This window comes from Anopheles arabiensis, chromosome 3, assembly GCF_016920715.1.
Source record: "Anopheles arabiensis isolate DONGOLA chromosome 3, AaraD3, whole genome shotgun sequence".
NCBI lineage: Eukaryota > Metazoa > Arthropoda > Insecta > Diptera > Culicidae > Anopheles > Anopheles arabiensis.
Window position 1 is genome coordinate 42,609,937 of NC_053518.1, and position 25,622 is coordinate 42,635,558.

The 25,622-nt window shown below is 46.8% G+C and overlaps 1 protein-coding gene and 1 long non-coding RNA gene across 6 annotated transcripts; one reads left to right on the forward strand and one right to left on the reverse strand.

Annotated features, from left to right (window-relative positions):
- LOC120900482 (myb-like protein Q) lies at window positions 1-25,504 on the forward strand. Of its 5 annotated transcripts, none has more exons than XM_040307536.1 (15): window positions 1-87; window positions 17,502-17,883; window positions 17,963-18,283; window positions 18,383-18,646; window positions 18,747-18,833; window positions 18,927-19,145; window positions 19,242-19,506; window positions 20,712-21,393; window positions 21,510-22,555; window positions 22,652-22,993; window positions 23,060-23,542; window positions 23,618-23,785; window positions 23,866-24,045; window positions 24,139-24,227; window positions 24,525-25,504. In XM_040307536.1, the coding sequence occupies exons 3-15, from the start codon at window positions 18,179-18,181 to the stop codon at window positions 24,693-24,695; spliced, it is 4,101 nt and encodes a 1,366-aa protein (XP_040163470.1). In that variant the 5' UTR covers window positions 1-87; window positions 17,502-17,883; window positions 17,963-18,178; the 3' UTR covers window positions 24,696-25,504. The 5 variants fall into 5 exon arrangements, with proteins under 5 accessions (XP_040163470.1, XP_040163475.1, XP_040163474.1 ...); XM_040307541.1 differs by having other exon boundaries at window positions 21,513-22,555; XM_040307540.1 differs by having other exon boundaries at window positions 20,715-21,393.
- On the reverse strand, window positions 3,961-4,641 carry LOC120900487. Its single transcript, XR_005739207.1, has 3 exons — window positions 4,479-4,641; window positions 4,139-4,286; window positions 3,961-4,071 (listed from the first exon to the last, which is right to left on the reverse strand). It is a non-coding gene; the product is annotated as an uncharacterized LOC120900487 (long non-coding RNA).
- Window positions 25,505-25,622: the final 118 nt, after the last annotated feature.

Here is a 25,622-nt window from a genome sequence, read left to right on the forward strand (position 1 = left end):
CTTGGGTATTTTTCCATCTTCCGCGGAGTTCGTTCGATTTTCCTGGCTGAAAATCTTTGCTTTTTACCTTGCATATTTGCGTATCAGGTAATTAAAACTGTGTTCAAACGGTGCACAACGGTGTGCTGCGTGCGAAAACCATCGAGTACGGTGGAGGAAGTGTTTGGAAAGTGTCCAAAAACGCAGTTTAAAATGTGACCCCTTGTATAGAGCACGAAGAAGAAAAAAATCGCTATGGTGGACGGCTCTCGAAGTATTTTTTGCTCTACGTAGCTCGGATTCGTCATCTCCCTCTCACCTATCTCGCTTGCTGCACGCTGCCTGTCCGCTTACGTACAATACAGTACGGCAGAGGTTGTCTCTTTTCGTCAACTGGTGGGCTGGTGCTCACTCTATCATTTGCTGCTGCTGTTGCTGCTGTTGCTGGTAGTGTTTGCTGTCTCTTTTCGCCATTTGCGGACCAACGGTTCGTACGCTCTTTGTGAGGGAATGGCGATGACGACGACGGAACCGTCGTTCCGATTGTGTGATCCGCTTTCGCCCTCCTTCACTTGGGACGGTGTTCGCGTCTCCCACCTCCATCGCCGCCCAGCCTCGTGGGTTCGTCCCATCGGTCTACGCGGTTGCAGCAGCAGCAGCAGCAGCAGCAAAGAGCAGGCGGTGGCAATTACGTCCTCGTCTCGGCCGTCTCGGGTGCGAGAGTCAACCGATTGTCCGTAGTGTGTAGCGCAGCCACAGATGATCATGACGATGATGCTGATGATGATGGTTGTGTAGTACACACATAGTCGGAAAGCAGCAAGAGCAACAACGGCTGACCACCCTACGCCACACAGCCAAGCGAAGAGTGGATACCACCGTGCGTGTGTGTGTTACGCTACGGGGAGCGAAGGGTAGCAATTTTGTGTGAATGTTCGTCATCATCATCGTCGCCGTCTTCGTCGTCGTCCGTAGTGTGTGCATTGGTGAATTTTTGTGTAAATAGCACTTGTACCAAAGGAACGTTGTGCGTGTGTGCATTGGTGAAACACATATATTTCTTCTAGTGATTTCTGTATGCTAATGGTCTGTGCCGGAATCCCAATGGTTCGTTATGCTGAAGGAAAGATGAGACGACAATCGGCTATTCCGAATTTCTATCTCAACCCATACTGATGGAGTACACGTAGGAAATGAAAATCGATAGAAATGGATGCAACAACTTGAAGCATTACCAACCCGACGGCATGCCAGGCAGCTGCTGGTGCACTACTTCGTTTGAAAATTGTGAATCTGAAATGCTCAAATAACCCAGATGTGTGGAAATGTGGAAATCCTGTTCTTCCCAACCTGCAAACGGCATCCTATCAAAAATCAATTTAAAATCCTGCCCAAGCACACAAAGATGCGGTGCGCAGAGAAGGGGAAGCAAAAAATGGCCCACTCTGGTGTGAGTGTTAGTATGCGCGCGCGCGTGTGTGTGTGTGTGTGTTTGTTTGATTCGGACCCTGGACGGTTAATCAATACACCTCTCCCTTGTATGCACCGTTACATCGACCGAGATACGACCAACACACAACAAAGGACGGTCCCATGCAAAAAGGGTTGCATTCTGGAAAGAATCAGCATCGATCCGATTCCACTTACCGCAAGCGGAAGGGGTGGGCGGGGGGGGGGTTGGTATGCCAGAGCGAAAAGCGTGTGAGCGCCAATAGGAGCAGAGTGGCGAAGCAAATTGTCTCAATAATGCAACATTAAATGTCCCTTGCATTTACACAGCGCATAGACACAAACACAAACACACAAACAGCTCTTGGTTAGTTCGTCGTTTTGTGTGATGTGTTTGAACAGATGAAGAATGAATTCGCAAATTTTGGGAATGTTTTCTGAGCAGTATTTCCCTAACATTTCCCAATTCAATTCAACTCGCACACAAACACACCCCTGCACAAACAATGGAATTAAATGAAATGGGGGAAAGGGGTTGTACCATGTACGCGAGTGTATGTGTGTGAGTGGCTATGTGTGCGCAAAATGTAGCAGCGCATAAAACCCTTCCCGTCCCATCACGACACACACTGGGTGGCGGGTGTACGACGGATATTGTGATATCGTGATGTAACCAATACCATCGCGCAAGTGTTGTATAGCTGTGTTTTGTTTTGCCTACAAACGAACGACGGCTTCTTGCCAGTGTCTTGCTCTTACGAGTTTCTTCTTCTTTTTCATCCATCTTCTGTACAGTATCCCCCCCCCTCCTCCTCCACCCCGGGAAGCAGCCTTTCACTTCCCACTTGATGTAGGTTTTATGCTCTGTGTGCATAGTATGTACATTCCTTGTTTGTTCTCTCTATTCTTGTTTGGACGAACGTTGTCGCACACAGACAAACACACAGATGGCCTTTTAAGAGCAATGTGTGAACCCGATAAAAATGAAGAAAACATACAATGCACTAGTGTGTTGTTTAAAAAAACAGAAAACGATTCAAGCATAAGCATAAAGTTTAGTAGCAAAAATAATTGAAATCAAAAATGGACGTATACAATCTTTGTTCGTTGTTTATGTAGTGGTGGTGGTTCATACGCGTACACAACACACACACACACTCTCACATACATTTGAGCATGTGTTAGTGTGTCGTACTTCTATTTCTTCGTGGTTGCCCTTTTCTAGGTACTCGAGCGCATGCGAGAGCGAGAGAGAAAATCCAAAAGAGCGACCCGCATTGAACATATGAGCGCGTGCGTACGTGCGTATGTGTGTGTGTAAAGTCGTGTGTACGCGAGTGTGTGTGTGAATAGTATGCGTAAAATATTACAAATTGGAATTAGCGTAAAAGTGTAAAAAATGTTTAAGAAAAAAAAATGCTTTAAATACCTTACGACTGTTGAATTATGTTTAAATACTTTTATACATTTAGTCAACTGATTGCGCTATTGACACTTCAAATTCCACTTTATTGAGTAGTTCTGCACTAAACAAAGAATTTGGGGATATTTGTTGTACGGTGTGTGTGTGTGTGCTTCCCCTGGTGCAGGTTGAACGCAGGGAAAACATGGGAAGAGGGAGCTTGGCCTTCTCCCTGTGGACAACATACAACACAACCAGCACACTAGCGCTCAACATGTCAGCAACACCACAGCGCGCTTACCAATTCACGCATACAGACGTGGCAAACGGAGTATCGAGAGCAGAGTGAGCGAGAGGGAGAGAGCGCGAAATAGAGAGGAAAAAAGAAACGAAAACGTAGTACCTGTTTGTACCGTTCTGCTTTTTCCGTGCCGTGTGCCGTGCGCCTTCCAAGCAGCAGCAGTCATGGCTGCTATTCGTCGTGAGCTGCACGGTTGAGATAGTTGTACACCTTCGTTCGTGGCTTTAAATGTCAACTGTGATTGACTGAATTGTTTGAAAGTAAGCATTCCAAGAGCATCAGCGAAAACACAATGGTGGCGCTGCATTTTTGAGGGGTCGTACCATTTGCGTGTGGTTTAAACCACCTCCTCACCGCCCCGCCGACACTTGTGAAACAAAACTAAAGAACATTGCGTTCCTGGAAAAAGACCGTCCTCAGCGCGTCAGACGGAAAGCACGAAAGGGTTGTGTTGATGATTGTTTCGAGCAGGCGGTGGGTACACCCCCTCCCAGCAAGATTGTTTTGCGTGCTGAAGAATAATTACAAACGGAACGGGCGGAACGGCGTGCGAAAGTTGCTCTAGCCGTGTGATGACCTTTTTATGTGTTGTTGATTTGTTGTCCCCGAGTGCACCCAGCAGCCTATGGAAGAGACCGTGTGCTAAGGGTACAAGAAGAAATAGTGCGTACATTTGTGGTGCCTGCCGCTGTGTTAGTGTATGTGTGTGTGTTTGTGTTGGTTAATATGTTTGCTTGCATTGTTTGGCAGAAAACAGTCACCTTTTTGTGTTGCAGCACGAGAATTGAACGAATAGTAACCCCCCTCCCCCCTCCGCTCCCCCACCTCACGGAGTAGGAGTCAGTGTTGTAAAGAAGAGGATGAGAAAGAGGTTGCCTACACAGGTTTTTGTGCGTACGTGGCATCATCGGTGTACAACATCGCAGCCTGCTTGCTGGAACTGCTCACCGGGGAGGAAGGCAGAATGAATCGTTTGAAATTAGCAGAGCTTTAAGTACAAGACATACCTCTTTACATAATTTACGTAAAACCTACGATAACACGATTTTAGCTAATCGTATCACATTATACTACGCTGAAAATACTGCGCCGAAAACATGCACACACACACAAACACACGATGGCTGCTTTATCTGTCGTTGCTCTTGAAGTCACCTGGAAGAAGAAACGTCACAAGCAGCTGTTAAAACGTCACTCTAACGAAAAAGGAAAAAACAAATTAATATGTCAACAGAGAGCTAATGATAGTCTCGGTTACGGTTGGGTTTCCATGAGTGTGTGATTAATTGAATCCCCGCCCGATCGCAAACTTTGCAAACAATAGTGAGTGCAAAAACCTCCTCCTACCTGTGACGTACTTTCCCGGTGCCCTTTGCGCGCCTAGGCTCGTCCCAAGGTTAGTGGTTGGGAAAAAGGAACACAAAATTGGGCAGCACATTCAAAGTAGGCGGCACATCCGCCATCCCGATGAGTTTTCCTTGCCTCATTAACGGCAGCAAGCATCTTTGCTTCAAACCTGGACAGCAGACAAGCAGAAAAAGTTACCCAAGCTACAAAAGCAACATTTGTTGGCGAAGCTTGCCGAAGGGAAAGTGAAAACACAAAAATTGGAAAATTGGAAGATGACCGTAAAACAGTGTGTCCGTTGCTGTGTGTGTGTGCTTGGCCGTAAAACTGGTGTTTTTGTGTGAGTGTGTGTTTTTTTGGGCGTGCAATGTGTGTTGTGTTGTGTGCTTGTGGGTTTGTTGGTTGTTACTTTACTTCAAATGAACCAACAGCAAGCGACCGGAGCTTTTGCCGTTTCACCTTCGTTCCCTGAGCGTGATAGAAAGTGAAAATGAAATCCGTCTAAATACATTCCTCCCCCCCCCCCCTCTCCATCGCATTCAAAACGTCATCGAACTCTTGTCAATGTTGAGCTGGGTTTAAGGTGGAGAAGGGGAGAAACGCACATTACCCGGGTACTACCAAAACCCATCGCCTCTTTGGTGTGCACTGGGAATTGCTGCGGGGTGGAGGAGTGTTGGTGAGGAATCGTTTTTTTTTGCATTGTCCGTGACTAATAATGCAACGTGTCTTGTTTCGCACGTAACAATAGCTAACAGGGTGCGGTGTAAAACCTATCTTTCACCCCGAACAACAGGGAAGAAGAAAACAACATCGACTGTTCCCTTCCAACTACAAAAACAAAATCTTCCAAACCGTGGATGGAAACAAAATTTGGATGTGCAAATGAAATGAAGCGTAAAACTTACGCCACATGGTGTTTGGAAACAAGGATTAGAGCTCTGCAGGCTGTGGTAACCAAAGCCTGCCCGAAAGTTGGCTGAATAATAAGCACGATTTCGTAAATGTCACCTTCTAATCCACGTCTACTGCGACGGGAGTGTTAGTGTGTGTTCTTCACACATTCACCAATAAGAGATATAACAGTGACTCAAGGAATTTACTGCGGAACAGCAGGATACTTGTCGATGTATGGGCAAGTTGTGGAGAAGATCATAAACCAATTTAACAGTGAATCATCCATAGAACGGAGACAATCCGAAATGTTTCTATAGAGCATTATATGTTCCAGTATTTTTGCTTATCGTTTGGAAGAAATGTCTTTTTTCAAGTCTAAACAACTTTTTAGGCGAAAGAATATTACTTTAACTTGGATTAAATCGAATTGACTTTGCATAGTCTTTACGAAAAAAACATGAATATTAGCTTGAATTGAGCTGATTTAGCCACTGCTTGTAACGATTCATTTCACGCAGTATGAAAATAATGTTTTTCTGTAACAATCCATAATTCCATTATGAAGTAAAAAATCCCGCACAAACCTCACCTACTTTCGGGTTGGTAGAATAAATAAACACATGCCACAAAGGAAACTGTTGCATAATATTTGCAAACTGTTTCTCATGTACGTGACGAACTCCGCTAAAAGGGCAATCCTGTCCGCGCCACAGCAGGGCGGCATAATGCATACCATTGCGATAGAATTACCAATGAATGGGGGAGAAATGAAGCAAATCTTGGGTGAGAAGTGCCTGCTGTTCTTGTTGGTACGCTTCCATCCACCCCTGGGGTCAGAACACAAAGAAACAACTTTTGTACCAGCTCCAGCAATCGCTCGGTCTAGCTTTAGCACATAAAATGCATCCTTCTCCATCTCTGACGCTCTTGTGTCAGCATGTGAAAAAACTGGAACTGCGCGAGAGCAGCGTGGATCGATCGAACCGGCAATGTCGAAAAGGCAATGTGGTTTTATGCTCAGCTTTATCCGTCAGGGGCTCCAGCGTACCAGCAGTTGGGGATTTGGATGATGCATGTGTTGTATGCACCTCCGGGAACTGTAAGACCATTCGGAAGATGACTACATCATGGCAAGTGGATGTGTGTGTGTGTAGACGTCAAGCTGAATTTTACCGAGCTTAGGGTTTCTTCTCTCTGTTAGCAGCTTTATTGCTGCTGCTACTCCCTTCTAACTGTACTTATGTCTTCCAAGCTTTTGTAGCTTTGTTCATTGACTATCGGTCACTGATGTTTGTGGGTTTTAGGCGCCCTCAGATCTACTTCTCTTTACTGCATCCTAACTTTGATTTTTCGTTTTAGCGTTAAAATATGCTGAGACGAACAAACGTTCGATAGGAGTGAAGATTCAACTTGTTATTTTCCAAGAAGGAGGAACTTCCAAGAAGCAGGATGATTATTTCCCATTTGGTTGATGTTGAATGTGTATTACGCATTGACCGAGTCACAGATTATTGATAAAGCCCGGTTTAGCAAAACACATTTCGTACAAATCATCAAAAATCAAACGCTGATAAGCACACTATCAACAGCCTTGACATTTGCGATACATGGATGAAATCGCTTGAATCTGCAGTCGCGCGCGATAGCCAGCTGGCTCTATATCGTGTCATTCGGCTCACAAAATTACAACTGGTTTTACAGATTCTGGGAATTCCAGATATTGTGCCGTGCGTTGTAAACACATTAGCGTGGGTTGTTAGATTTTTTTTTCTTCTCCCTTTCGTCCATCAAACATCCGCCGTTTTCGATGGTCCATCATCGAATGGAAAATTACCGCGCCGGACCTGTCAAGTTGATAACGCGATGGCAACAATCTATACTGAGGTGCGAAATGTTTGTTTTAGCTCCCGATGGGGGGATGAGAGAAAGACGGGAAGAAGAAACACTCACACACGAAAAAAACGAGTCACAACTCACACACCCATATGTAGCTAACGTTGGCGTTGGAGTGTAGGCGTGTTTGAATGTGCATTTGATGTCGCTTAGCTTGAAAACCTTCACCAACCACAGGGGTATGATGTTGCTTCGGCGGCTAGTCCGGTCGCTATTGGTACGCGCCAGTGACAGAAGCTTAAACGCAATCGATTCCGTAACCCAGCACCGTCGCGCGGTCGGGTCTGATTGACGTTCAGTTTGAATGGCGCAAATTCGTCGAGACCACTATTAGCGTGGGTTAGTCACGTACCACACAAAAATAAAAAAAAAACAGTCACGCACACGCAATAACAATGATTATTCACTGCAGTGCACTGGACAAGAGAGAAACACCCAGTCCACTCCACTCTAGTTGGCAATTCCCTAAAGTTGGATACCATTTGATGCGGTCAGAATCGAAACATCTTCCACTACCAAGTGGCGACCGAGTTGCATTCATTTGCTCGAATGCAATTGTGCCGCCAGAGGCCTTCCCTTTCAACCCGTTCCTCTTTTCCATCCCATTTTTTGGAATGATCGGGAAGCAAAAGATTGACGGCGAGACACAGTATCCGTAGACACGCGTCATCACACACATCGTCAACGGCCCCTTTGTGTGTGTGTGTGTTAATATTCAGTGTGCGCTCCTACTGTGTGATCTGTGGCCGTGTGTGTTTGTGTGTGCTCTGTCCGATGCGTCTGCATTGCGCGCGGCGCACGTTAGCGCACATACAAATTCCGCGTTACTTAATTTTGAGACGCAATTTTTGCGCAATCGCGCGCACCCAGACCTCGCTAACAAAATGTACCTACCTACCCCAACCCCCCTTGCTGCTCACCATTTGTCCTTAGTCGGTGGGAGGAATTATCGCAACCGTAGTCAACTTTACGTCTGCGCTCCCTGACCTCTTAGAAGGCGGCTGTAGCGCTGCTTACTTTGTTCGAGTGTGGTTCGTTAAGGTTTTTACTGATCCGATAAGGCTTATCGGATCGCAGAGATGGAGGAGGGAGCGTATATTGGATGGACGACAGTGAGGTATAACGACAGCTGGGATTTTGGAAAACATCACAAGAACAGCTGTAACATGGGATGCAATTGTTTATTTCGTTGCACTTATGGACTGATCATGTTTTACACTCGTTGGAACAGAATTGAACGTCGACCGATCGATCTTGATCGAGCCCCTCATTACTTTAACGTTTTATTTCCCTTTGAATCCGGCCCGCGAAGAACTTTGTCAGTTATTTGAATGAAACTGAAGTAGATTGTAGAATACGAGACAGTAAAAATGGGTCTATTAATTTTTATCCACCAAGAAAGAAGATTTCAACATTTTGTCTTAATAGATCGATTAACGAAGTGAGCAGTAAGTTACTGCTGGCTGTTTATGGGAAGGTATCCTCGAAGATGGCATGTAGCATGTGTTTAAGTTCTTGTTTGCTGGCGGCTCCTCAAAGTCGGACTCATATTTTCCCATATTTTCACCCATTTTTACACTTTGAGGCTTGATTCTGGAAAATTCGGAAACTATGTATACCACTCGGAATATCACTTTCTTCACTTAATTGATGAGGGTATTCTTTAGCTAATCTTCTGAAAAAAATCTTGAAAATCCAAGCACTACCCAATGCCCTTCAATTGCGGCCAGCGAAATTATTTTGAACTTATAATCCGGCCCGCGACCCAAATCGAATTTGACATCAATAATTTAGATGATCATAACGTTCGCTTGATCGATCAACTTCGAATTGTAAACAACATTCACCGGAATGGCGCGTTACGCAGTTCAGTAGTGCGTCTTGTGCCCCTTTTGCCGGATCCGGAAGCTGGTACATCTTATCGATGTGTTTTTGGGTATGCTTTATGACATTCCAAACAAAACCGGATGTTTGCTATTTTACGGTGAATGGTTGTGTTTTTTTAAATTTATATTGTAGGAAGATCGCTATGTCTGAAATACATGTATTAATGCAATACATTTTAGGGTGGAGGATCGTGAAGAACTTTCGATTTTTCGTTCCACCCTACCGAACACGTCGACCGACCGCTTAGACATGTGTGTTGTATGTTTTTTTTTCTCTCCTATAATCTCTCTCTCTCTTTCTCTCTCATCCCTCTCCGTATGATTATGAATTTTGGTTCAAGCTCTCTCCGCGATCGGGGTTTAAGGTCGGTACAAATCTTCCCTCAAAAACAGCTGCGAGTTGCCTCTCTAAAGACGCACTTTTTTGTGGTCGAAACTCTCCCTTTACCATCATAAGTCGCGCCTGGGTTTTTAATGTATAAACATTGGCTCGTCAAGCTGCGTGCTGGTAGTAGTAGTAATAGTAGTAGTAGTAGTAGTAGTAGTAGTAGTAGTAGTAGTAGTAGTAGCAGTGTGTAACCAAAAATAGTACACCGTTGTTGGGGCCAGCAGTGGCGTCGGTGCTTTAGGAGGATTTTGTGGAGGGCTTTTTCGGTGTGTCGTTCGTAGGTTTGTGTTTTTGTTTTGTTTTTTTTTCGGCAGGGAGAGTCACTCAACCAAAATACGCACGAGCCAGGGCAGTGTGGTGAAGGTGAAAATGCGGCAACAACGGCAGCCACACTTTCGACAATCAATTTTGAACTGAAGTTATGAACCAAGTGGAAAGATGAGCCAGCCCTAACACACAACCCGAGTCCGAAACCGGACGCGAACATTCAACAAAGCAAAGGAGAAGTTAGTGGCATACACACACACATACACGCTTTCAGACTGCTATGAATCTGGTAGTGGATGGTTAGTGTGCACCGAAGCATCTGCTGTCGTTTGATCTATGTCGTTTGTAAACATGGAGCAGCGATAAACTTCCAAGGGGCCTATATGGTGGCTTTGTGTAGGGAAAGAATGGTCAACATATGTGTACACACAGAGTCTAGAAAAACAGTTCAGTCGAAATGCTGTATGGAAGCATGATGTGTGCAATGATTGTCATAAAATTACAAAGTTTGATAACGGTTCAACTAACGAATGCATACATTACTTACATACCTTGTTATCTTTTAGGGTTTAAACGGAGAATAACCTTCATACAACTATTCCGGTGCAAAACATAAATGGGAGGACAACTTACTGAAGACAACATTATTTCCTCCTTTCGTTCTGCAGCGTTCTTTTTTTTTTTTGCTATGAAATGCAACAGGGTCAGATCTAAAACTTTGCTGCGTTGGATGGTTAGCACTATTGCCGCCTGGACCACGCCATTCACTTTTGCGCCTACCCGTTCTATTGCGCGACGCGAGTGTGTAATAGAGACGCTCGTGCAGAACGAATGGCGTATTTTTTGTTGTTGCGCATCGAATCAAAGTGGCGCTGCGCAAAATTTACTTTCTTTGCGTGAAGTGATTTCAATATACTGTTAAAATGGAGAATTATAGTGTGCAGTGGGGGGAAAACTCACACAAAATTGGGCGACCAGAAATGCTAATTTTTATTTTATGCATAATTGGATGTGTGCGTGAGATCAATCAATTCGAGTAACAACAACCTGAGGTTAGTGTAATATGTATGTTTGCTGTCCTTTGTCCAGAAAAGAATTTAAAGGTTTTGATAAATGGTTACTATATCTTTTTTTTTTGCTTTTGTCGTATCCCATTCAAGTTTTGAGCGCGCGAGCGAACGCTTCAAAACTCATATAAGGGTATTTTGGTGGAAATTTGCTGTGGACCGCGCGCGTTTTCTGGTGCTTGGTTTCGCTCGACACTCAGTTGGAGGAATGTGCTTTTTTCAATGTCATGTCGCGTGGGGTTGTGGGCAGGTTTTCGGTTCGGGTGCTTCGAGCACCATGACGTGCAACGTTGAGTCGTTTCTTTATTGCGACAGAGAACCGCAGAAACCACCCCCTTCCTACCTACCTAACCGGTGGCAAATGTTGATGGTGGTGGGACAGATGAATGGATGGTGGTAAACAAAGTTTTATCCTTGAACGACACCGTCGAGCGGTTGGCAAAATGAGTTGGATCGTTCGTTTATTGATTATAAGTCAATCGTGTGGCTTTGTTTGCTTGGGGGTTGCCAAACTGAAAATCGTGCGAAGAGGAGAAAACGCTCTGCGTTGGGTAAGGTAAAGGATTGTGTGAATATCGGAATAGGATCGGAAACCAGAAACATCTACGCATAAAAAAAATGGCTAACTGTATGTTCGTGTTCTTTGCTGGATGAGATTTGATAAAGATAAGATGTCGTCTGGTATCTAGATTTTTGAAACATGCAGCTCCAAAGATAAGGTGCACACTGTAGCGAAAAGTTATGAAACATTCCGCTTGCCTGTCAGAGTGCTCGTACGAATGTTTTGTCTCTCTCGTTATCAAATCTCTCACATCCCAACAAGCGTTAGCAATGTTCCAGAACAAACACACACACACTCCCATAGCACACAGTGTCTGTCGAGGAACAGACAGGATGGCAACAGACAGTGCAATTATTACATTATGCACCGGATGAGGGACAGAAAGCGCAAGAACGGAGGCAAATCCATTGCGCATCCTGTAAAGAGTTGCATACACATACACACAAGAGGAAGGTGCACGTTACGGCATTGGATGGGGTTTTCGGTTGTAAAAGTTGCAATAGAGTGTGTCTCGTTGTTTGGGTGCATTCTCAGCGGGATCTGTACATTAGTGTGGCAGCCAAGCGAGAGAGAGAGAGTGCCACCCAACGCAGAGTAGTGATGGCCAGAGGTTGCTCGATTTGTTCGATTTGCGAGTGTATTTTGTTGTTGTTTTTCCGTGTGTCCATATCTGCTCGGGGGGTTGTTGAGTGTGGCGAGAGTGCGCTTCGCCAAACGGCTGCCGTGTCGTAAGCACTGACGTGGTGGACGACGTGGACGACGGTTCGACCGCGGTGTGCTGCAGTTCATTTGTTTTTGTCCTGCCCGTTCTCTGCACTCTGTAGTGTATGTAGGTTAGGTTGGATGTGGGTTGCCATAGCAAAACCAGCAGGACACTGCACTGGCCAGTGACAGCACAGCTACTGGGATTGGAAGCGAAAAGAAGAATAATGGCTGGGTAGGAACGATGGCATGCAAAACGATGGTACCCGCAGCTGCTAGCACACAATACAGTTTTGTAATTTCATTCTGCCATTGCACAACTCGGACCCAGTGCGCTCTGGGCGTGAGGGTGAGTGCGGTAACGAAAAAGAGAGCAGCAGAAGAGACACTTACCGTGACAGAAGAGTTGTTGTCGGTGTTGGGGGAGGGACACCTGGAGGTAATTCACTCGCGGACTGAGGTGAGGGAAACAGTTTTAAATTGTTCGTTTATGTGCATTCTGAACAAACGGCCACGCTTGTCGCTTGCTGTTTGACCATTACATTCAGTGGAGAATACATTTGGGGCGAATTACTGACGGACCGGATATTTGTGACCGTCGGAATGTGTGGTGGTTTTGATGGCAGGAAGCAATTATTAAATCCTGTTGCTACACTTAATTAAGTTACATTTCCAAGTTACCTAGTTCGGTTTTGTTTGGTAATTTTCGTTGCGTAAGTTTCACCTGGTGCAGGAAATTGGACAATGGCTCGGGAGGGTGTTTTTTGGGTAATTAGTGACGAGCTTACATGACCTTCTGTGGGGCGGCTCTGTCTTTTGGTCTTTAGGTAAATGGTAGGTTGTGGGTGGGGAAAGCCCGTTAGGAGTGTTCTATTATATGTTGAACAATTTTTTGTTTTGTGGGTAGTCACCACAGAAGAGAAGTCTTTTAACGCGGACGCAGGAAGTTAGATCAGTACCTCCATAAAAATTACCGAGAAATTCTACCAGACTTTTGTCGTGTGCGGGTCAAAAAGAGGGTAATTTGCACTAGTAAAATAGGCAAAAAATAAATCAATACCTGTTCCATTGAAATTGATTTTTCCATTCCAATTTGATTCGCGTTCGAGAATAGTCAATACCACAAAGAGATTTTACTCAGCGCAACAACAACAACAACACTCATCCGCACGCATCAACCACACATTGCCGGAAGTGCGCAATTGTCATCTGCGCATCCGAGCAGCGTGTGTAGAGTAGTATTTTGCTACGTTTCCCTTCTTTCGCGCAGTTTACTACTTCACAGTCGCACACAAACAAGTGCGCGCGGTACCGTGTACGCAAACTCGCCCCGTTTCGCCAATCTTTGACAATTTTGCCCCTCATCTCCCCTTCTGTCCTTCTCCTACTGCTGCCCACAATCGAGCAGCTGATTTTGACAGACGCCTGTGTCTCAGTGCTGGTCAAGGAAGGGGTGTGGAGAGGAATTACGGTGGAGCCCCTGTTTTCTTTTCCCGCTTGCCGCTTCTGGTGGCCGTTTCACTTTTGCGTTGCTCCACTTTCTCTCCGTGTGTGGTGTTGTCGATGCATGAGGCAACCTCTATTCCCTAGTTTTTCCTCCCTCTTCCATTCCCAGTGGTAGGGGAGGAGTGAATGGGAAGCCGGAGAGAGGTATTCCTTTTTTCCGATACGGAGCAACCTTGCGCTGCGTGAATGGAGGCAACGAAGGGAAGCAACAAGGTAACAATTAGACAGCACCGGGAGACACGTCTGACAGTTTTGAGCTGTTGCTGGTGCTTTGCACAAGTGAGCAGCAGGCGGTGATGCTGTTGTTAGGGGAAACATAGAGCTGATCAGGCAGAGGGGTCTTTTTTAAAGAAGCAAGACGATGGTGGTTTATGGAAATACTGTTCCCGCAGAAGCAGCATCTTTGCTTTTTCGATACGAGCCGTTGGAGAAGCGTCGTTTAGAAAATTCGTCACAAAGGTTACTGAAACGAGGCTAAGAAGTAGAGTGTCAATGGTGAGCAGGAGCTTTGCATTATTTTACTTTTCATAAAAGAGAAAGAGCCGGGAGGTGGTGGGAGTTTCGCAGTTTCGAAAGTTCAAGGGCGGCCATCTGACGGCGTACAGACGGTGTCGGATCTCTTCTGGTCTATGGCGGACCGCTTGTTCGCGCGTGTGTGTGTGTGGTGTTGTGTTGTCGTGATCGCAAATGTGTTGGGGCAAGCTTAAGAATGGATCTTTAACCGTTCGACATGGAGGTCACTCTGCAAACGGTCCGACGGTGGTGGTGGTGGTGGCAAAGAAGCGTTTCCGTGGCAAAGGTCATAAGCGCCTTGTTAAAGTTGGTTCACTTTTTGCAAAAAAAAAAAACAAAAACGCAATTTGCACAAGAAAACCGGCAGCTAGCTGAAGACCTATGCCGGCTGAGATCGAAATGTTTCGATCGGCTAATGCACCCGCCGTGAAGCAATAACACCCATAGCACCCAGGCTATAAGAGACGGCCTCATCGAGTTGCACGGCCGGTTTGCAATGGTGTCAGTGAGTTGTGATCCACAAGCCCATACACACATACGAGCAAATATTCAAAAAAAAAAGTAACACGAATCAGAGCTAATGCACAAACCACCCTACTCGTGTGGCGGATTTTGCGGTCACGCATGAATCAGCGATGCGCGCGCGGTGTGTGTGGGGGGATAGACGGAGAGACAGGCTATGTTGATGTTGATGATGATGCGAGAAGCTATTTTAGCCCACGGATCGGTTCAGCGATTGGGGCAGACATTAGTTTCCCGATGGTGTGTGCGCGGCGGTCATTGAACAAATCTCCGGTCCGGTTTTTGTCAAGGCAGGCACTATTCTTCAAGGCGAATGAGGTGATTGTACCGACGGTTATGCATGCGGCATCGAATTCCAGCCGTTCCAGACACTGCAGGAATCGACCTATGGAGAAGAATTGCCGGCGATCAATTTGTTTAGTACTACAAACGGAACACAATTTTCTAAAAGTTACTAAAAGTTACCCAAGAATTTGCACCAATGTGAATCTCCTCTTGCGTGGCGCAGCAGCACAGTAAAACCCGCGAAGATTGAGGTCCGGTTGCCCCTCAAAATTAACATGGATACTAACTGTGCTACAGCGGTTCCCCAACGCCGCCGGTTTCCCCAGCAACACAGACTGACCGTTTGCAATTCCGCCGGTGGAACTGTGGTGAGCGAGAAAGAGAGAGAACAAACAGCTCTGGTGTAGTGCCAGTTATACTATACGCCAAGGCCAACCATACATCCCCATACCATACCCGCTGCAACAAAGATCCATAATTATGCGTTTTTCTTGTCGTGGCCGCAATTCCTACTTTTGCCTACTGAGATAAAACGAATAGCGCTCCTTCTCCGTGGTGGTGTGTTGGTGTTTGTATGTATGTTTTAACCCACCATCCCTCGGGGCGACGGACGGATCAGCTGCGTCTATACGGAGCCAGATGCAACCACTACACCATCAACAGAGATCGTACCTTGAAATGGGAGAGTTCAGTGAGCAAACCGGAGGGAAACTTCTGCCTCTCAGTATCCGGTTGATGTTTCCATTTCCAATGTAGTGTGTCACCGATAGAGGAGCATTGCAGAAGTCGTCGAATATTGTCTACGTCAAAAAACTTTTGAAGAAGTTAATTCTAAAATCTGATTTGTTAGCTTAACCAAGCTCGTTTATTGCGTTCAATGCCCGCATTCTATCTCAGGCCTTTTATGGCAGTCGAAATAACGACCTAACCTCCCTCCTGCGCCAATCGAACTGTTGTCCGTTATGTGTGTGAGTGTTAAGCGGCTCTTAGCTGCTATCCTTCTCTACATGCCAACGACCACCCTCTGGCGTAAAGTGTAAAAGTGAAGGTGTACAACGGCACTACCGCAATGTGTACTAAAGGGCATATCGTAGTAGATCATTTGCGGATTGCTTCCTGTTGTTGGTATGAGGCTGACACACACAAGCACACACACGCCCGTCATATTGTATTGGGAAAGGACAGGCCTAGCTGTAAAATGGTACACCCTTTATGTTCAGAACTTCCTTCTCCGCACTCGCAGTTGTCAAGCAGTGGCGAACCAGAGGGAGAGGGACATGACATGAGTCACGCATATACCTTACATTATGATGGAGAATAACGTTTATCGGAGGGCGAAGCAACGTGGCACTTTAAACTGGCGGATATTGTTTCGTGATAAGTGAAAGCTGCTGCACGCGGGTTTCTTTGCTTAGAACAATCAATATTGTCGTTTCTAGTGCTGTTGTTGTGCTATCGAATCATTAACCTTGGTCCCATTTGATGGTTAGCGGTTTGAAAAGAAGGTTTCAGCACTTGATTTAATGGGTACTAGTGGACCTAGATTTGATTACTTTTTTTTATTATTTGCTTAAATTTTTAATCAAACAACATTCAATCATGTGCAAAAGAATTTTTTTTTGGATCGTCATAAAATATACCTTGAGAGGTCCAGAACCTTCGAATGTGAACAGTACCAACTTGATCAAAGACACGTCAATCATTTCAGTCACTATCACAACACAAACATGCCCAGCCACTTTGACGCGCTCTGACTGTCTCTCTCTCTCTCCTTCGTGGCGTTGTGCAAACATCAATGCAGCCAACACAACATCAATTTCCTCCGTTTTGCTGCAATCGTGCAATAGTTGCCCTCGTCGAATACAAAGTCGAAAATGCTCGTCCCAACCTGACACAATGGCGATAAGACAAGAAAAGCTACACGTGTTTGTTGTATGCGTGTGGTGTGTTATTATAAGAATGAACCACCGGCGTGTATATTGAGAGGAAAACTTCGAAACTAATATGCTCTGTGCTGTGCCGTCCAACGATTAGAGCGAGCGTAAATGATGGTCAAGGGATTTCGGTCGAATCGGTCGGTTTTTGGTTTGCTTTCGAGCCGTTTCTAGTTTTTTGGCATGAGCTATATTTAACTCTTACTCGTAGGTCGGATTTTGAGAACCGAGCACCTCTTTTTGTTGTTGATGTGGCGGTGGTGTCTGCCTCTACTTTTAAAAACGGTTACGGTCTGTCTATTAGTAGTACGTTTCCTCTCGCTCGCTCGATGGCCGAGAAGAGTGGTGAGGCCATTTATAAAACATAAAACGATTGCGGCGATTGCATATTACTGCTACAAATGAGAATATTTTTAGAGCAAGCAAGCAAGCACAAGGTGCGATCATCACAAGGGTGATGAGATGTTACGAATGTTGGGAGGAAAAGTGGGTTTTTTGTTTGTCTATTTATTTAGTGTACATGTGCGTCGTGTAATCTTATGCACAATGAGTTTGCTCGCCGTAGCCTTGACTAATCTCTTTTCCCATTCCTTCGTTGCAGATTAAACTTGTACAAACTAAAATAATCACGTGGTGAAAGAAGAAACGCAGTTTTGGTGTCCAATCGGTCGAACTACCGAACCGATACAACTTGCATTAGTATCGCTTCCAAGATACAGGTTCCAGGCTACAGGTTCCGCCCCAGTCATAGGCCGCGTGTGCGTGCTGGTGTTGTTGCATCGACACAGCCTCCCGCGATCGATACCCGATTCCGGGCCAGCCAACCAACCAACCCATCTCTCTACCCAGCAGTATTTGTTGCAAAGTGATTCCGCTCCGTTAGCGAGCGACCGTTGATTGATTCTATAAGGCGCGCAGCGATCGTTTTTCTCCTTCCGCTGGCAGCGAAGGAAGAAAACAATTGCCGTGTACTGTTTGTTCTGGTAGGTAACAGCGACTTATCATTATGGTTGTCCACTGGAAGTTTATTCATTACGTTGATTTGTTTTTGTTTTGTTCCAGGTGTCGCGTTTTACGTGCATCAACCCGCGGGGCGCATTTGTTGCGTCCTAAGCAGAAGTGACATTTGCTTTTCGTTGTCAACACTGGTGAAGCTGTTTTCGCTGTGGTGAATTATCGGCTGAAAGTATATCAGTGTGTGTGTGTGTGATTCGGAACTGATCACTGCGTGTGCTAGATTTGTTCTCCGCGTAGCCAACGTTGGTCATCATTAGCAGCATGATGAACAACAGCAGCGGCGATGAGCAGGTCGAGTGTCCACTGTGCATGGAGCCGCTAGAGGTGGACGATCTGAATTTCTACCCCTGTACCTGTGGATATCAGGTAATGTGAATGGAGCTACTACTCCTGCCCCCCCGCTACATCATCGGTACTAATGACGTACTTTGCTTTTATTCTTCCTCCCGCTCAACACGCGCCCAGATCTGTCGCTTTTGCTGGCACCGGATCCGCACGGACGAAAACGAGCTGTGCCCGGCGTGCCGGAAGGCGTACCCGGAAAACCCGGCCGACTTTACGCCCCTGTCGCAGGAGCAGATTGCGGCGTTCAAGGCGGAGAAGCGGCAGCGGGACCAGCAGCGGAGGGCGAAGATTTCCGAAAACCGCAAACACCTGGCGAACGTGCGGGTGGTGCAGAAGAACCTGGTGTTTGTCGTGGGGTTGCCGCCCAGATTGGCCGATCCGGAGGTCAGTGTGTGTGTGTGTGCGCAGTGGTGTTGTGAACACACAATTGCGTGCGTGATATTCATTGCGAAGGTCGCTTCATTCGTTTGGTTTGCCTTTGTAGATTCTGAAGAAACATGAATACTTCGGAAAGTATGGTAAGATCCATAAAGTGGTCATCAACCCTAGTACAACGTATGCCGGTGTGCAGGTATAGTTTGGAGGATCATAGAATAATCGGGCTCGCGATTCATTGTAATTTAACTTTGTTTCTATTTTTTTTTTTGTGTCGGTTCACACACAGGGTCCCTCGGCGTCGGCGTACGTGACGTACATCAACAACAACGACGCGCTGAGGGCGATCCAAAGCGTTAACAACATCATGATCGATGGTCGACTGATAAAGACGAGCTTAGGTACGACGAAGTACTGTAGCCACTTTATGAAAAACCAAACCTGTCCCAAGCCGGACTGCATGTACTTGCACGAGCTCGGCGACCAGGAGGCTAGCTTTACGAAGGAGGTTAGTGTCGGTTGGGCAACCGGGCTTTTCCAACGATCGCCCGAGCAGCGATGCTCATTGTTTGACTCTATTTTTCTTCTTCTCCCCGACACCTAGGAGATGCACCAAGGGAAGCATCAAGAGTACGAGAAGCGGCTGCATGATGCCATGCAGGCGCAGTTAGGTCTGACGTCTGCAGCAGGAGGGCATGGCAGCAACGGCAGTGGTAGTGCGGCGGCAACGGCAGCGACGGCGGCGTCCTCTGGCGGTGGTACGGCCACCGCGGCCCCGACCGCCGGCCTGGTGTCGTCGACGGCGGCGGCAGTAGTGGCGGCGTCGGCGACGACGGCAGCGGCGGCTGTTGCGGCGGGAACAACTGCAGGTGCGTCCTCCACGCTGGTGGTAAATGGCGGCAGTGCGGGTAGTGCGGGTAGTGGTGGTGGTAGTGGTGAGAGTGGTGTGCCCAGGTCCGGCGGCAGCAGCAGCAGCACCAGCAGCAGTAACGGCGGCAGCAACAGCGGCAAAGGGACCAGCAAAACTTCGTCCGGCAGTGATATCAAACAGATTAGCGACATTACCAATGGACCGATACCGAGCAAAGAAGCGTGGCCCAGCTTATCGACGACGCCGGTTGGCGGCAGCGCGCACGGCGGCGGAAGTAGCAATAAGGAGAATAAGCTTAACGGTAAAACAGGTGTGTGTGAATTAACCTCCCAACGCGGGGCGCGGCTAAGAATTGTCTCCATTCATCAACTGAAAGTGTGACCCAAAAGTGAGAAGAGTGCGCTCTATCGATCTATCCCGGGCGTAAGGCCTCGCGACGACTCTTCGTTCAGTGACACGACTTCGTCCTAACAATACTATTCCTTCCCAAATCGTACAACGTTTTGACGACTAGTGATTTTCTTGTTGTATAACAGTTTAAGCACTCTGGTCATGGATTGGCGACGGGTTTGGAGCCGATCAAAACCAACAGCAAAATATTTGTACGCTCTATGCTTTCCCCTCACCCGTATCGTTTGTGCGTGTGGTGTACAAGTAAAATGGCAGTGCTGGTGCTGAATGACTTAATTGTGAAAAGATTGGTGGTGCTGGATGACTTAATTGTGATATTTTACTGGCTGTGTTGGCAATGCTCAGTGCATGCGATTTTTTTCTATTTATTTTTGGATACTTAGCGATTTGTTAATTGGCATCATGAGACAAATCGATATTATCGTTTTTTTCGGTGTCGATTTTGTTTAAATGTTCGTTTATTATCTTCTGAGCAAGTCTGTTTTGCAAAGAGTAATGATTTTTTTTGTAATTTTATCTACGATTTCGACTGTATCGGTGTCGGTGAATTTACAACGAAATGTGTGTTTGTGTGTGTGTGTTTGTGTGTTAAAAGAGGAAGAAGGATACACTGTTTGGCACTGTTTTTAACGATCTACCTACCTACCTACCTACCTACCCCACCACCTTGATATTATTCTGCACCAAAGTGCTATACTTTTACTAAGCTACCGAAACCCACCCTTTAACCTCATTCTTGAGCTACCAGTGCTAGAGTTAATTGGTGTTTTGCTCTATTCTTATTGGTTCTAGCAGTTAATGGGAATAGCGCCGGCAACAAGGAAAACTCGAACCGAAGCGACCGAAAGCACGAAACGAAATCTCGCTCGAAAGGAGGCAAAAACAAGCAGCAGCAGCAGCAACAGCAGCAACAACACAACAACAAAAATAGTCACGACAATTCCAGTAATCATAAAGATAGTACAAGCAACGTGACTAGTGCCAACGGTGTTGTTGCTGCTGCGAAGGGAGGCAGTGCGGCGTTGGTAAACGGCAAAGGAAGCAAGGCTTCGAACGGAAAGCAGCAGCAGCGGAACGGTGCTAGCAACGCCCCAGAAGCTCACGAGCATGCGATTGTGAACGGTAACAGCAAGGAGGCACAGAACAATAGCAAAAACCTGAAGCAGCAGCAGCGCGAACGCGAGCGGGAACAGCGGGAGCAGCAATCCCTGCTCAAGGGTAGCAGTGATAGCGGCGAGCAGCAGCAACAGCAGCAGCAGAAACAGCAGCAACCACCACAGAGCAAAAAGCGAGAAGCTAACGGCACCAGCAATGGCCCCACGGCGACCAGCATTAGCAATGGGAACGCAAATGGAAACGGCCATATTATCAATAATGATCTGGACGATGACGATGACGAGCTGGACTTTGAGGATCTGGACAATGACGCACTGTCGTCGGACAATGATGGCAAAACGGATTCGCCTTCGTTAAGGTATGTCGTCCTGGGGTGGATCACAATGCTAGGGCTTCTGGAGATGAGAAAACGCAATTTAAATTAATAATGTGCTATGTGTTTGTTCATTGATGTTTTTCTTCTATTTTTTACAGTAGTTCGGCTTCCTCCCGGAACGGAGTGGACAGTGAGACGGCTAGTGGTAAGAGCACCCCCGGTGCGTTTGTCGATACGCTTAACAATGGTGACAGCAATGTGATAGACGCTGGTGCATCCGTCGGTGACGCTGTCGCCAGTAAGACCGACGCATGTGAAACGAATGCCATACCAGCCGCCACCGATGGGGACGCCGCGGATTCGAACCGCAGCTCCTCGTCGCCATCGTCGAGCTCGTCGATGGGCGATGAAAAGGCGGACAGCGAAAGTACTGCCCCGGTCGCCTCCTCATCCTCGACTACAACCTCGTTGTACGGTGGGCTGGACGATGGTACGGATACCACCGCAGCCGTGATCAGTGCGACGATGGGCAAACTGTCCGTCACTGACACGACCGCCAGCAACGGTGGTATCATGAATCACAAGTTTGCCAACGAACTGATCGACCTGAGCGCGCGCTACGGTAAGCTGGAAAGCATACTGGACGACAATAGTAGCTTCTTCTCGTACAACACGTTCGATCCGTACGGCAAGCCGAGTGCGGCTGGCAGCACGGACCTGGGCGTGGACAGTGGTAGCGGTAATCAGAGCGTTGGTTTGACCTCTTCGCAACTTCCCGATCTCTTGAGCGGTACAAACGACACAAACGAACAGCACGCAAAGGAGCTGTTGAAAAACATGGGAAATCTTCAGCAGCAGCAGCAGCAGCAGCATCAGCAACACCACCAGCTTCAGCAGCATCAGCATCAGCAGCACCTTCTGCAGCAAGTCGCCCGCTTCCAGCAGCAGCTCTCTGCCGGGCTAATCGGTAACGGTGATAGTAGCATGATTGGCGGTGCGGGCGATGAGCTCGACCCAGCCCTCACCAAATGCTTACTGCGGCAGAAGTACATGGTGGAGGATCAGCAGGAGGAGTGGCTTCGTCTGCACCAGCAGCAACAGCAGCAGCAACAGCAACTGCAGCAGCAACAGCAACAGGAGCAACAGAAACGCAACCACCTGAACAATGGACTGAATGGACTACCGCCATTCCATAATTTTAACGGTAAGCAAAGGATTTCAAACGTACGATGCCTGTCGTGCGGGTTGTATTTAAGTTATGTAATGTAATATCCTGTTCTGTCTTTTTTTGTGGGCGCAGAATTTGGAACGAATGATTTCTGGCACAAAACATATGCTATGCGAAACAACTTCCTAAGCCAGCAGCAACAGCAGCAACAGCAGCAGCAGCAGCAGCAGCAACACCAGCAACAACAAAGGCTACACACAGACATGAGCCAGATGTACGGAAATGCAAACATGTCCAAGTTGAACAAGTTCTTCGACTTCCACAAAAACCAGCAACAGCAGCAGCAACAGCAGCAGCAGCAGCAATTTTTACTCAATGGACAAAATTCACTCCCGCAGCAGGCGCTTGACATGAACTTGCTAGCGCTGGAAAACAGCCGTTTGAACAACCATTTCCTTGATCAACACAACGAAAGTAAGTGCTTAGCGCGTCGATCGGTGCAACACAGTTATGTTGACGATAGAGTTTGTCTATTTGCAGATTTGTTAAGCTCCCAGCAGCTCCACAAGCAGCGGCTGCTTAACCTTGGCGCTCACAATCCACTCCTGAACGGTGGAGATCGTTCCATGCCGCAGCACAAGGCATCGGTAGCGGCGGCAGCAGCAGCAGCAGCTTCGCAGTCGCAACAGTCGGGCAGCAGAACCCAATCGCAGCCGCAGTCACAGTATCCCCAAAACCCGACCGCCGACGATGACCTTGGGTTCGATCCGTTCCTGGAAACCCAGAAGGCACTGGCCGAGCTGATGAACGATGAAATGAACCAGCAGCAGCTGCCTCAGAGCGGCTCGAACCACAGCAAGGTGCTAGAGAATGTTCAGCAGCAGCAGCAGCAACAGCAGCAGCAACAGCAACAACAGCAGCAGCAGCACCAGCAACAGCATCAACAACAGCAACGTACCCGCATGCCACCGCCTGGCTTCAACCACATGAACGCTTTCGGCTTTGGTGTACCACGGGCACAAGGTATGTGAGAAGCACGTGTTTTCTCTGCACGCGTGGGAATAGTGATACTAATAATCGCTACGGTATCATTTACAGGCAGCAAAATTCTACCCTTCATGAACGGTGGTATGCAAATGCCGAATGGACAGCAGCCGCAGCAGCCGCCGCAGAACGGCAACTGGAATCAGCAGTTGCAGCAACCCTTCCTAGGATATCAGCAAAATGAGCACATGGCTCAGCCGCAGAACGGACTCAACAAAGCAGGTAAGCATTGGAGAACCGGCGTTCTAAAACTTTTTGCAATTTCTCTAATGACAATTTCGGGTCTCATCTTGCAAACACAGCGTATGGCAATAATCTCACCGACTGGACGTCGATGGACCCGGCCATCGTTTCTTACCGTCAGTTCTCATTTATGAACGGACCAAACCAACCGGCCGGGGGTGATCTGTTTCTGAACGCTCAGCAACAGCAGCAACAGCAGCAGCAGATGAATCAGCAGCAAAATCTTCAACCTGGACAAGGTATTTGTTTTGCTAACATTCCGCAAAGAGAAGAAAGGTCCTCGTTGCTAATGTTCCCAATTTTCGTTCCGCTACGTTGGCGCTTTTTATTAGGTTTCGGACACCATGGTCTCAACTTGCAGTCGAACCTGATGGGTCAACAGCAGCAACAGCAGCAGCAACAACAACAAGCAAATCCACAGGTAGGATCGAAAACACGGAAATCTCAAAACAAGGCTCAATATTTTAAGCAAAAGCTGCCATTTTCGAAACAGAAGCTATCGCGCAACGATCGGATACAGCAACCGAAACAGTCAAGCAATTAGAACTTTTTTATATCAACAAGTGTCAGTGAACATTTTCAAACATAAATTAAACCTTTGCCACATGTATAAGAAGATCTATCCATTTGCACTAGCCAGTATGAAGGATTATCACTGCCTTGAAAAACTGTGACAACTGTGCAATGATGATCATTTATTAAATGTGTTTACTTTCAGCTTAACTTTTCTCATGTCAACATCATCAACAACGAGCGAAACGTTTTCATGTACGAAGTAGCCAACTGCGGTTTCCCGAACGGCTTCGACAAGTACTCGATCCCGATGCCACCGGGCTTTCAGAACAACGTCCCCGGCAACAACAAGCAGAAAACCGAATGCATCAACTAAGCATATGGCATGGCAGCATAATACAGACAAAACGTAAACTCAACAAACACAACACAAGTAATCACACATTTCCGATTGGCGCCGATGCTGAGCGCATGGGACAGCTCCAAGCAAGCAAGCATCATCATCATCAGAACGGTGCAGCGCAAACAGAACAACAAAAAACTACTTCGTCTGCTACCCGCCGCGCTTGGTTTGGTGCGCCTTCTCCCACTTCCCGAACACAGTGAGGCGCGCCCGGACGCTAAGGCGACCAAAACAAAACATTCTTCGATGGTGTTTCCTCGTGCACAAATTCATTTCTGCGCATGTGATGAGATGTGGTGTCGTCGAGAGCTAGCATATGAGAGCAAGCGAGAGTGTGCAGTAAGTACTCTAGTCTACTACCTTCGTTTATTATTTTTTTGTAAGTGCGTCGAAAATGAAACATGGATATATTGCGACATGAAAGGCAGAGCACAAAACACAGAATTTCCATTAATCCATTCCTCAGTGACATTATGATCAGTTTACAGAGGTTTTCCTACTGCAGTGTACGTGTTAAAGAGATGCGCCTAAAAATGGCCTATCCCTACCCGAATTGGAAAAAAAATCAGATGAAAGTGGTAGTAGATGATGGATACGCGTGCAATGGTGGTATGTTGCGTTCGAGAACACCTTAATTGCGAGATACATAAATGTACTAGAAAAGTTAATAGCCTTACACTCTACTATCCGTGTTTTATCGTTGGAGGTTTTTTTTTTTGGTACGAAGGACAAACTGGTTCGATCGATTTTGATCGGCATTTGAGATGGTTCAAAAGGAACAACCCTTTCGATGAAACGCCGATGACTAGTGTGTGGCAAAGAAGTGGAAAGCTTTGGAACAAACTCGAGGACGCATCAGGATGTAGGGAAAAGCAAATTAAGATTTCAGTCGGTGATTCC